The sequence below is a fragment of the Anser brachyrhynchus genome (assembly GCF_964034855.1).
Source record: "Anser brachyrhynchus genome assembly, chromosome: 4".
Taxonomy (NCBI): Eukaryota; Metazoa; Chordata; class Aves; order Anseriformes; family Anatidae; genus Anser; species Anser brachyrhynchus.
In genome coordinates this window covers 5962234-5975680 of record NC_137698.1, presented here as the reverse complement: position 1 = coordinate 5975680, position 13447 = coordinate 5962234, and the positions used below count along the sequence as shown (strand labels likewise).

At 44.1% G+C, this 13447-nt stretch overlaps 1 protein-coding gene across 5 annotated transcripts in view; it reads right to left on the bottom strand.

Annotated features, from left to right (window-relative positions):
* Positions 1 to 13447, bottom strand: part of LOC308194590 (uncharacterized protein) — a 39331-nt gene that overhangs the window by 4895 nt on the left and 20989 nt on the right. For 2 of the 5 annotated variants that reach the window (XM_080590707.1, XM_080590706.1), the window contains exons 4-5: positions 3101 to 3238; positions 1509 to 2365 (exon numbers count right to left, since the gene is read on the bottom strand). In XM_080590707.1, the coding sequence (XP_080446833.1) occupies positions 2225 to 2365; positions 3101 to 3238 (279 nt within the window). In that variant the 3' untranslated portion in view covers positions 1509 to 2224. Of the gene's footprint in view, positions 1 to 1508; positions 2410 to 3100; positions 3239 to 10446; positions 13441 to 13447 lie in introns of those variants that run through there. The other 3 variants (XM_080590709.1, XM_080590708.1, XR_013950686.1) reach the window with 3 other exon arrangements.

The window sequence follows — 13447 nt, the reverse complement described above, 5'->3', positions numbered from 1 at the left end:
GGTCTAGAAGTCTTGAACTTTGTTGCTGTGATCAACTATTAATTTCTGCTCTATTCAGAAGATAAAGTTAGGCTGGCATGTTGATTATTTCAACTCCAATTTCTATGCTCCTTGAAATAAATTTTCCTGACATGGTTAGGAAATACAGCTGCCAGTATCTTCTAAGTGTAAGGAGGTATAAACTCTAGGCATTGTGTTATGTAAGAAAGCTACAGTGTGAACTGTTTACCACGGAAAATGAGAGTAGCATTTGTTTTTATTCTTTTACCCATAAATAATAGAATAAAAGGTTTGCTCATATCATCTGTGTTCTAAAGTCACTTTTTGTGGAGTGACACAACAGCTGTTGACTCCAAAGAGCTGTTTCTGTGGTGATCAGAAACACAAATGGCCTGTACTGAAACAGTTTTGATACCTTTAAAATGAGCTACATGATCAAGGGATATCGGGTTAGTTTTAATATATGTAAACTCAGACACATTCGTGCACTATTCTGATTCTATTTAAATCTGGAAAAAAAAAATAGATGTCTCTTGGATTTTAACTACATAACTTGGTACTTTAGGTGCCCCTCTACCTTTTCAAGTGCATTTCTTTATCTGAGGAAGCGTCTGCTTTAAAGAGGACCTCTTTTATCTGGATATCCAAGTGCACATTTTATGGGCAGCAGGCTGTTATTGTTATATCCGTGCACGTACCTACGTGTGCCTGTGCAGCTGACTGCTAGCAGTACAGAGCTGCTCTCGTGTAAGGGCCTACTTGAGACGCAGACGTGAGGAAAGGGGTGTATTAAAATCTGGTATTAGTAGGGGGGATGTTTGTAATTCCACACTATCCCGGTCTAATAGGAAGCTTCTAAAATCGCGCTCGCTGTCCTGGAAAGGATTTGCACAGCTCTAATAGAAATGCTAGACTAAGATGGATGGGTCTGGGAGTGTCACATGGCCTTCCCGAGCATAAGTTATGTTACTAAATCAGCATATTGATCTGGGAACACAGCGTCCCGGAATCCTGAAAATGTCAGGCACAGCCTTAGCGCTTCACTTCTTTAAAATCAGATTAATTTAGCCAGCTTACTCTGGTGGAAGAAATTACGATGTCGGATATATGCAAGCAGCAAGGCATCGGGCACTCCACAGCCCACTGCCTTTAACCCGTTCAAAAGGGGACCCCCAAAAGGAAGCGGTTGGGTCAAGGCCTAATTCTCCCTTGGTGGAGATGCCACAGGTGATTGCATCTTTGCTTATGCAAAATCAGGCCTCCCAGGGCCCCGCGACTCTCCGCGGATCTTTGGGGATTCCGACCCTGAAGCTCTGTCAACGGGGTTGAGAGGTAAGATTATATGATTATGTGTGACGATACTAATCCATCTACCTCACCCATGGGGCACATTTGAGATTAAAGGCTCATACAGTACATGCCCTTGCACTGTGATCTCTGGTTCGGTATGTATGTTTAATCAAATATGTTAATCCACAGGCATATGGCTGTGGCTGCAGAATGTGGTGTGAACAGGGCGCTTTTAGCAAGCAGGACCCATCAGCATGAATACGTTTGCAGGTATTAGCCATGTATATTTGGTCAGTAGTTAGACATTAGGACAAATTGCTTCTGGGGAAAAAAGGACCATCTGAGAAAATGTATTACAAAGTGGACATTTTTTTCTTTCCTGACAAAATGCGTAAGGCGAGCATACTTTGTACATAAGGAAAAAGAGTAACTGGAAAGTTTCAAAGCCTTTATATTTGAAGGAAACTGATCTATGCTCTTGACTAGACAAAACACATCCTCCCCTGATCCCACAAAAGATCACGCCTCGCTTCAATTCCCAGCCACTGGGGCCATGTGAAGCTCATGACGCCCTACGAGGCACGGCCTCCAGCCTTGCCCTGTCCCACCACGTGGGAGAAGTGGGGCAGGACATGGGCAGCTCTGGTGCTGAGCGGCCCCAAGGAGCACGGCCCAGCTCCCAGGCAAGGGAGGAGGTCGCTAGGGCAAAATCAGATGCAGAACAACCTCCCGCAGCTCCTCATGAAGGCACACACCTCCTGCTGACCTACAGGCTCCTCTGGTCAATGCTGTTATAGACACCCGCTTCCAGGCTGTGCTACCCTCAAGCTGAGCACCCCTGTTCTACGCTGAAAACCTCACTACAGCTAAAAAGGTAGGCTTCCAACTAGTCACTCCATGCTGGTGCAGGAACATTTTAACTAGTCATTTTTCCCTAGAAGTCAGGAATCGATGCGGAGATCGGAGGGTCACCAATACAGAGGCAGATACGTCCGGAAGCTGCAGCCAGAGAGAGAGGCAACAGGACCTTGTCTGACCCGTACCCTTCGGGGAGGAGGTGGGCTGCTGTTATCCGCTGCAAGAGGAAAATGCACAGCCACTACCTGCCGGCAGCGCAAGCTGGCAAAAGGTGGAAAAGAGCTGAATATGTTATCAGGACGACTACGGTTTCTTCACTAGATTTCAGCAGAGCAAAGCTGTACAAAGACAGCTTGGCAGCTTCCCTGCCCTGCTTCTCTAAAGCAACGATGAAATATAACCACCCAAATTTCCTCACTCGCGTAAACGGGAGGATTCATATTGTTCGTGTTTGAAATAGGATTATGCAAAGGAGAGCTGAATTGTAGGCTGTTTGATAGGGAAAGGGGAACAGCAGTTGTTGGTCCCAGTAGGACCCAAACTCCTTCAAAATAATATAGCAAAAGGTGATGATGTTTTCTCTGGAAAACATTATACATGGCAAAATTGTATTTAGCCTTTGCAGAAACTGAGCAAGAGGGAATACAGATCCTAGGAACCTATTAGGCTCAGTAGAGGGAGTGGGTAGCAGGCAATAAAGAACGGCATCATGTGTAGCACAAATACCTGTGCCCATTGCAGCTAACATGAACAACTCCCTCACATGACAGACATCGCTTTTCATTTGTCCCTCTTGCCCCGCAGAAAATCCTCGTGGCTTTGCTAAAAATAGACAGCCTTGACTGCACCAACACCCAGCCTTCGTTTCAGCTCTCTGCTTCATATTTCTCATCGAAGCAGCAGTGGTACAGGATGTGATCTGGGACCCTGACACTTATTTCCTCTCCTTTACCTGCATGGGGAAGTGACCCACAAGCCCCACTGCCTCCGCTCGACTTCGTGACGTTTCCTCATGTCTGCCCTCAGCTGCGGGAAGGCGATTACCTCCGAGAGGCTTCATCTCCACTGTCAGGAACGTTCTCAGTTCTGGCTGCTCAGGCACACAAAGATGTTCAAGAATATCATTAAATCAGAGCTAATCAGATGGCTCCCTGTTCATCTCAAGATACTGTTCAGACTTCTTCATTTAAAACCCTGCATAGATTTGGCTTAATCTGCTTCACAATTCTTCCCTTTCTGATTCCTCCACTTATCTAATATCACTTTGTCATTTCCCATGCCCTTCCGACACAGCCTTCCTGCAAGTTTTCACCTCATCTCACCATTGATTTTCAAGCCTTGTCTGAGGATGCATTCCTTTTCTCCTCTGTGTCTTAATTTCTCTCCTTGAAAAGCAAGATCTATTTCAGCTCTGCTGCCTCTATCGAGACAGGGAACAAGGCAAGCATGCTACAGTCACACTTGTGTCCTAGCCAAAGAGGGCATTGCTTCCAGGATAAATTGAGATGCTGCAATACCATCGTTCTCTCCTGAAGCTTTATATGCTCCTCAGGGGGTCTTGTGCTGGACCCTTTGCAGGAGCTGGGATTTTACAAATTGCAAGGGGCTTGCTTTTGCTGCTGCACTGCTTAGGTCTCATGTTGCATATGATGAATCATTACCATTCCTCATTCATGATTATCTTCCCTCCTATATTGCATAAAATAAGCTGGCATCACCATAAAATACGAAATCCCCAAGACTGTATTTAGTATTTCTTATTTTTACACCCTTTCCTCCACACACAGTCTCACACTGAACCTCCCTTGTAGGCAGTCACAGATCTCTATCATCCGAGGATCAGAGCACTATGCATCCATCGAGAAGTGTAAAATATTCACAGGAAGATACTACAAGAGGAGGAAGAGGTCCAGCATGCACAACATGTGTCAGAGGAACAGATGTACATAGAAAATAAAGTTCTGCAGACCGCAATAAAATTTTGCTCCATGAAAAGGACTGTGCATGTTTCCATGGCTGTCATAGATTTCATGGAACCAGGGAAATCCACCCATTTTCAGAAATCCCATGAAATTTACCTTTTGCACCTGAATCCACATAAAATCAGAATTTTTCCATTAGAGCCCCCATAACATCAGCATATTTCCTTAGAAGACCCCATGAAATTATACAGAATATTGCAGTTTATTTTAGGCCAGTCTCTCATTGCACACCTCAAAATGACAACCTTGGCTATTGGACTTTTGCAGTTCTCTCTTTCAGAAAACAAGATTATGCAAAAATATAATAGGAATGAAAATACTTTTCTTCAGGAGAGAAACTAAAAACCCTCATAAGCATATTATAATTAGCACAGAAAGTTTTGATTTATATACAGTGAACTATTACTCGTTCAAGAGTAGTCTCAATTGAACATTCTTCATCTGACTACTGAAAAATTGACATTACAGAAATTGTCATGAATGAAAACGTACAGAAGTTTGTAATGAGGCTCTCTACTTCACTTCCTTCTTCTTTTTTTTTTTTCTTTAGAAAAACAGATAAGAGATGAAGTTTTCAACCTGGTACCTGAGCAGCAGTGAAGAACTGCGAAAGAGGAAGTGCCACCACAAACAACAACTTGGGGAGATAAATGACAATGTGATCAGTTTATTCTCTAAACATACTATTTGTTAAAATTAATTCTCAGATCTATCAAAGAGGAGCAGGCGCCGTGACACAAGTATTCATTAACCTCCCACAGTGACTGTTGAGTCATCTGTTCTAGTTGAAAAAAATAAAACAAGAATAAAAACCAATGTACCAACTCAAATCCTGCCCTGGTCAGCAGACATCCCAAATCACAGCCCACCACAGGTCCCATTATTGCAGTTCTTAATTTTATTCCAGGCTCTCATACTTCAGCAAGACTGTTGTCCAGATAGGAATGAGAAATTGAGATTCTTTTCCCAGTCTCCAGTTAAGCCTCAATCCCGAAGCAACAAGACCATTGATGACAGCAGGATTAAACCCAGGCAGGTGACCTAAACTTGTTGATCTTGTGGAAGGCAAAAATAATAAATTAAGGAGAGTTGGTAGTGCCTCTGAGAACTGCCAAAGGACACAGACGCCAATGCAGACAAGGAACAGAATATGTAGCAGCAGGAAGATAATGGCCTAAAAAGAACAGATTAAAATGCCCTTAAATAAATTAGAGGTCTTCGAATTGCCTGGGCACAATGAATTTCAACCCAGGATTCTTAAATAGCCACTTACGCAATCTCCGAATCTGGACAGTCACCTCTGAGCACGCAAGAAGAGAAGATGAGGTGCCAGAAGGCTGGAAAAGAGCAAACATAATACGTTGCTCTGCAGAGGGGGTAAAGCAGAGCTAAGGAGTTGCCAGCCAGTCAGTTTGTCTTCAATCCTCAGAAAAACACCAGAACAAGTAATCAAACTATTTGTTAGCGCCTAGAAGATAACATTGAAATGAATAGCTGCTAGTATGGATTTGTAGAGAATAAATCCTGTCAAATCAATTTAATTTCCTTCTGCCATAGGGCAACAGGCCTTGTGAACAGAAGCAAAGCAAGGGATGTCACGTTTCTTGATTTAGTAAAGCTTTTGGTGCTGTCTCACATGTCACTCTCACATGCACACCAACAAAACACAGTCACGATGAAATGGTTGTGAGACAGACACAAAGCGGTTGGACACGCAGAGAAAGTTATCATTTGCCCACAGTGAAAGCAAGCCTCCTGGGGGAAGATGGCAAAACTGGGCTGTGTATATGATTCTCTTCGGTATTTTCACAAGTCATCTAGCCACAAAACAGCACAATTACTGTGCTTACAGTCTACGCAAGTGGGGTGCTAAGGACAACGCAACTAAGGAGGCTCACAGTTTGCAAAGATGTTGACAAATTACAGTGGTGTCAAGAACTGGTCGAAATTAAATGGGGGAACGAGAGGTGAAGAGTGCAAGGTAGAGATGGACTCATTGGAGAGTGCTAGAAGAAAACCAGTTGAAGTGACCAGAGGTCCGCAAAATGTGCCCAGGAGAAAAGATTTTGAAAGGTTGAGGTCTTTAGAGAAAAGAGTTCTTGGGAGGGCAGCGTTAAGACTTTAATTGTGTAAAGGGGTGTCACATCCAGGGTTCTTGCTTATTAGAAAGCCCAAGCAATAACGGGTTTAACTTGCACCAAGACAAATGCAAGTCAGACGCAAGGGTTTAACTTGCACCAAGACAAATGCAAGTCAGACGCAAGGAAAAACAACTACAACAGTTAACACATGAATAGGACCTAGGAGAGCTATGGAGTCTCTATCACCAGATGTTCTTAAGAACAGCCTAAAAAAAAAAAAAAGTCTGCCAGGAATGCCACGAGTATAACTAACCCTGCAGGAGGGAGATAATTTCTTGATGCTCCTTCTAGCCCTGTCTGTCTAAATGCCAAATGTCCTCCTATGTTTTAAGGCCTCGAACCACCAGAGCATATAAACATACAAGTAATCCTATTGACTTCAAAGCAAGTACACATGGGATTTAGGCATGCATTTAGTAATTTGCCAGATCAGCTCCTACATGCCTAGAATTTCCAGCTTAACCAAAGGAAGCATCTTGCAAGAGTGACTGCGTTTGTTTAAACTCCCCTAGATATAGATCAGCGTTATATTTAAAGTGTGGTTTCCTGGATTTCAGCGGCAGTGTATAGAAGGAGAGCGTTGCAGATCTGCGCTACAGCCTTCCAAACAATTGGTCATTAGCATGAACCTTATAAAGCAGTGTCTGTATTCACCGAAGCTGGCCTGGGGGCGGGGAGGGAAGTCCGAAGGAGGAAATAACATTTTTAAAATGGCAGTATTTTCTACTCACATGAGCGCATTTTTTAGCTTTTATTTTTTGGAAACCAGGCTGCATACAGACAGTTTCAATACGTAGACACTATAACGTTGAGGACGCTAGATTATAAACATGTACAGAAAAGTGAAAGGCTTCCTCTAACTGTCTCCCACACCTCCTTCCATATGTTATCACCAAATGTTTTGTTGTATGCTGACTTTCATTAGATATCATTGGAACCAACAGTTACTTAGCACACAATTCAGTAGAGTTTGCTATAGATTATTAACCATCTTCCTCCTCTATCTCTAACACATTTCTACCATGCCTTTTTGAGGAAAAAATAAATCTCAGGTCCAAATATCATAAATTACCATTTCACGGTGAAGGAGAAAGGTGGGTTTATGCTACTTTTGTTTGACCATTGCATTGCAGTTGAGGCTGGTGCATGTGTTACAGAAGACTGAAGGATACTTTGGTATGCCACTAGCCTCAAGAAGTAGCTGAGCAGGAAAAACACATTAGACTCCGAGCCTTTCCTTGCCCTAGCTACGTAGGAGCTGTTGCCATTTATTTTGTCACTGATTTACGCAATAAATCCTTCTATAAAGATAAGGGGCACGTATTATAAGCACCTAAAATCATATATACTTCCATCTTTCTCAGAGCTGAAAAGAAATTACATCCCCTGGCAACAACACATCCCTTCCTCAGCAAACACCTGATTAAAGACAGGGCATTTTTTGGAGCTCTGGAGCCCTGTGCAAACCAGCTCTGTTGGGACTATCAAGGGGTGTGGACTTCAGAGAACAGGATCCTATAAATACATATATACACAAACACAAGGAATAGCTCCAACACTACCTCCCGTCAGCACGCTGAGCTCTTGAGTGCTGTTAGCACAATGAACATCAGCCAAAGCGCAGCTCCAGATTTGTAAGGGTATCCCATAGCCAGAACCCACGTCATCTAAGATCATGAAGGGAAAACATAAGATCTGGAACTGCACCTGAAAACAGACAGGCAGCCACCAAGGTTACTGGAACACTGCTCTCAGGCTTACTGAAAGCCCCATTAAAAATAAAAAAATAAAAAAAAAATCAATGCGTTTCTGAAGTTTTCTTCAGGCACCGGTCAGCACAAGTTTCCCAGGAAACCATGAATTCCCACAAAGGTGGGAAGAGGCTCGACCGCAGCGAACAACAGGCTGATCCGGGCTCCAGCAGAGAGCAAAGGGAGCGGAAAGCGAGGAGAAGCCCCTGCCTGTGCCTGGCTCCGTGGGGTCCCGCGCTCTCCACCCTGTCCTACCTGGGCTACCAGCAGCTGCTGCTTGGCTTCCTGCTCCCCAGTGGGGATAAAAACCCCTCCAACTCTCTTCTGTCACACAAAGTGCTTCAAGGCCACCTGAAAACACTGCCTGCAAGACCAGCAGCCGCACGGAGAAAGCCTTCTGCCTCTCACCTCTTCCTTTAAGAGAGCTAACAAAACGCCTGAAGTCAACAGCCTGCTTTGTGCTCACGACCTGACACAAGAATCCTTTGTTTGCTTCTACAAATGATTAATTTCAAGGCATTTAAGGGTTTGCTATCCGTTTTGGAGCAGAGTACTTTTAACATATTTTATTATTATCACGTATAGCCAAGATGCAGAAACAGAACAGCCCACAGAGCTATCATTTAAACCCAGCGATACTTCGCATTTCACACAGCTCATACAATCTCCTGACCTACCAATTCAAATAATGTTTAAAAGCCTGAATGGCAAGAGGCTGTCTGCTCATGGCTGCTGATACGTAAAGTCCCTGTATAAATCACAATATCACAGAAGTCACGAAAACTGTGAATTTTGGTGTCAGCTGTGAAAATATTCCATCTGGTTTCTGTCTTGGAGAAAAAAAACTGTTTAAAATCTGTCCAAGTACAGGAAGTTTATTTTTGCTTCATCAGTGCAGCAGAAATAAGCAGTGTAAGACCAGTGAATAGTGCCTCAGAGCCCTGCTATTGCTCCAGGTGCTTGCGATGATGCCAAAGAGCATTTCAGGTTTCCTTCAGACGTCCAACTGCACCACTCTTTAATTTCATGCCCTTATTACAGGCTGAGCAACCCACCAAATGACTTTGCAGTAGTTTCTCTTGTGAATGTAACAAAAGTAACAACTGGCCCCATATCATCAATTATCTTAAGCTGACTTTGATTACGTATTGGGGAAGAGGATGGCACATCTACATCTACAAATCCATTTACTTCCCTCACCCGCGAGGTCCATACTAGCAGTAAGTCACCAGCAGAGCCAGTCAATCCACCTGAAGCTCTGCTCGCAGATTTAGGAACTGAGGCTGCCAGCTTCAGAAGGCTGGGGCCCCAACTCTTTTTATGGAGCTCTTGACAGGGACTGATTTTATGCTTTCACTTTATTTCTCTTTTTCATTTAGGTCATTTATCTATTTAATGGAAACTGTATAGAAAAATTATGATAAAAAATTACACGAGAGATATATTACTTTTTAAATCACTATCATTACCCCATCCCAGCCAATGTGACATTCGGGAAAGAGCCCGATATTCATTTTATTTATACTTTTGTCACCTCCCTGAGATTCCCAACAGCTGGAATCTCTAAACTCGATCAGTCAGCCCTAATATAAAAAGAGACCATGAAGCCAACATGAGAAGGAAAAAAAAATGTGCTGCAAGAGAAATTCAAGATTTTTGAGGACTCGGCTTCTCGCAGGTGTTGAAAAGAGATTCAAAGCAATTTTCAAAGGGGCTTTAAAAAGACCAGTGTCTGACAGGACTGGGCTTGCTTACCCCCTCTCATTTTTCTGGAACTCCTCTCGGCTGAAGCCTCCCTTCCTCCAGCCCCAGCCGGGGCTGTAGGGGCGCGATGGGCTGGCGGGGGCCTTTCACAGCTCCTGGGACGGCGGTCTGGAGAAACAGCTTCACAGCCCTTCTAAACCAAACACCTGGGAGACGACTGTTTGTAGTCGCAATGATTTAACAGTTTAATGAAAAATGGAATGACCTGAGCGAGCCTTGGCCCATCCCAGCTTCCCGTATCACAGCGAGCCCTTTAAAACGGAGCAAAAACTCCCCGTTCTTCAGTCGGAAAGGCCTCCCGCAGGAAAAGCTCGTTTTTACACAGGTTTTAATCCACGGGCAGAGGTGCTGCTACTGCAGCTTGCTACAGCAGATAACTCTCCTGTTTCCAATCCTCCTTTATCTGGCTCGCGTTTTCCACACCTCCACCCGCTCCGGCGGGTGCTTTGTTCTCCAGACGATTGTTTTTGCAGAGGGCGAAGAGAGGCTGGAGCAGGCAGGAGGCATCTTCCACGCTCGCTTTTCTTTCCCAGGTGGCTCCCACTTTTTTCCTCTCCCCACTGCACTTTGTGTGCAGGGGGAACGAGGCTAAAGAGGCCTTTAAAACGTAGCAGGGAACTGCCATGGTGATTTCAAGATGGAGCACGCAATTGCTATTTTTGATTGTGTTAACCCAGCCGTAATTATGTAATTATCCACAAAAATTTAGTCAGAGTTTTGCATATCTAAATCATTAACTTTAACAATTGACAGGCTGCTTTGATTAGTATTTTCACAGACTAGCATAGCATACATTTGTCAGCTTTCCTATGATTACTTGTAATTTGGAATTTGTTTATGCAAAATGTTTTTATTGCTTGTTTGGGGGGGAGGGAAAAAAAGGAGGGCAGAGCAGACATGTTTATCCTGTCAGGAGAATCCTACAGAACTTACCAGGGTTGCTGCAAATGTATTTTTGCTGTGCGTTAACGGCATTAATTTGATGAACCGATACAGAAAACATTGGCTTGTGTTTGTTAATGGGAACAAGAACTGTGGGTGAGCACCACTTGCCACACAATCTCTTTGATTTTTACATCAAAATTTAGGTAAATGAATTCAGAAGCACCTAGCACTTTATGTAACACCATATTTTACATCTATTGCTTTCCAAAAACAATACTGATGCACCGTGCAATCAGTGTAAACATTTTAAAACACTGCTTGTGTCAAATACAATAACGCCAGCTCAGCCTTTTCATTCAACATGGTAATCGATACCATAATTTAAGATGCAGTTTATTAAGCCAAGCAATAATAAATGAGTCCACCCTGCACCTGCTAGCAGATCTCTTTCTGCGCTAAGCTCTCTGAAAGACAAATCTGAAAGCTACACAGTTCGTTCTTCACAAGGCAAATCCTCACGCAGCAGAACTGTGTTGACATGAGGTACTGCAGTGACTCTCCCATCCCGTGCTGTGGAGACTGGAGATTCCCAAGCTATGGAGGTGAAGGGCCTGAAAGGTTTCGCTTTCTTGCTCTGCTTCCCAAGTATAGACCACACAGACAAAATGCATCTTAAAACAACACGCGCACTACTTCTAGACATTTTTGTTGGATCAGTGTCGCCATTTTTCTGTGGCTGGTGGGCACAGCTCTTTTGCTGGTTGCTGGGGAATCCAGGTAAGATCAGTTCGTGCCTTGCACCACCACTACTTCTTCCAAGCCTTGCAGCACTAATAGTCTTTGTGTCATCCTCCATTGTACAAGCCATTAAAAAATTGGGTGAACTCACCGCTTTTTGTGAAAATGCTCCAGTCCAGCAGCCTCCACCTGACTAGTTCATCACCATTCATGCTTCTGCGCGGAGCAAGGGAAGCATGCCTTGACTCGAAATCCAATGACAGATTGTGATTTATGATTTCATCTGCCCCACGGTAGTTGCAGTGTGATAACTGTGGTTAAAACTTGCCCATTTCCTAGATGATCATCGGGCCTCCCTGTGATGGGCACTGTATAAATGCAGGCAATGAAAATCCCATGTATGCCTAATAACCTTACCTAGCTAGGCTTTAGTCTTCTCCATCAAAAGAGGAGTTCTGCTTCAGAGGCTCATTAACAATTAATGTGAAAGACAGATAGATAAGATTTTTGTTTTTTTTTTTTTAACCTAAATCCTTTCCTATATATATAAATAAATGCCATGCTCTCATTAGTAGATTATCTGAGCCCCATCACTCAGCACTCTCTGCTCAGGTATCTGATGCTTGGCTTTAAAATCTTGCTTCCTAGGTGTAGCTGACTGCTGGCATATTCACTGCATCAGCTCTCCGAAGGTTGGCTCGCTGCTTGGAATTCATGGGGAGCAGCCCCGTCTGTCTTTGTAGGAATTTTGGCTGCATGACTGAGTACATGAAAATCAGGGAAGCCAGAAGAAAAGAATGATCTGTTACCTGAGTTTCTTTTGCCATTTGAAATCCACTGGAAGAGAGGCATCTTTGTAGCACAAGCTGTTGGCAACTCCTCTCTCCAGAGCATATCATCAGTCCCAAGCTTGCAGTCTTTTATTCTTTTAATTTTAATTGGTAGCTTCTGCCTAGGAACCAGTTGGGAATTGAATTGCCTGTGTGTTCCCCATGCTCCGGAGCAATTGCCTGTATATTCCGTGTGCCTCCGAGCAGTTGCCAGCCCGCTCCTCGTGCTTCCCAGTAAATGCCAGTAATCTGTGCGCTGGTGTGTAAAACTTACAGTACTTGATTACGTCAGGAAAGAGAACAGCACAAAATACAGTGCGTGCTGCTATTTTCGCTTTAGCTTGGTGTATGTGCTGTTACCCAGCCTTCAGCCACAGCACTGTGAGAGCAGCTCAGCTGGGGTGAGGGATGAGAGGCACCTTTCGAGGCCCTGGACTTGCACCAGTTTATTGCACCCCTGTCTACACCTCGCCTGCCCATCCTGCTAACGCTGACACTAAGAAAGCTTTGCACGGGCATCATCCATACAACAGGATTAACATCTCCCTGAGGGTTCGCTGCTGCACAGTCACTGTTTCCCCATGAAGGTGAATAGTCTCAGGTTCTGCGTACCCTATAGCCTCTTCTCCTTCAGCCAGGTAAAGGCAGAAGCAGGCTAGGTTGGCTGGCAGGGATGAACAGAAGCCATTAATTAAACAGCTCACCTCTCAGGCGCAGAATGGAAGGATAGGAAACTTGACTCGTCTATAATGCGCTCTCCCTATCAGCACAGCTCTCCAAGCAAATGAGAGAAAGACAGCAGTGACTCACTTCCTCCAACATTAGACTGACAGAGGGAAGGAAATGTTACTCTCCAAACCACCAAATCCTAAGCAGAACTCCTGTCAGAGTAAAGCTCTCATTACATATCACTCTAGACTGAGCCTGAAGGCCAGACAAGGCATACAGAACCAAAAGGACATTCCTAACATTTGTTTATCGAGGGCTGCAGTTGTTCACAGAAACCAAAGTACAACAGATTGGCTAAGTACCGTTCAGAGACTGACCACCAGACACGAGTCTCTGTGAGTCAAGCAGTTTCCCATCCCTTATCAGAAAAGTCAGCCAGAGCTGTCGAGTGTTTCCTCCAGGTCATGGGGATACATTAGTTTTCTTCTGACTCCTCTGCATCCTTCTCTGTAATGTCAGGTCCCCTCCTTCCCTGTGTG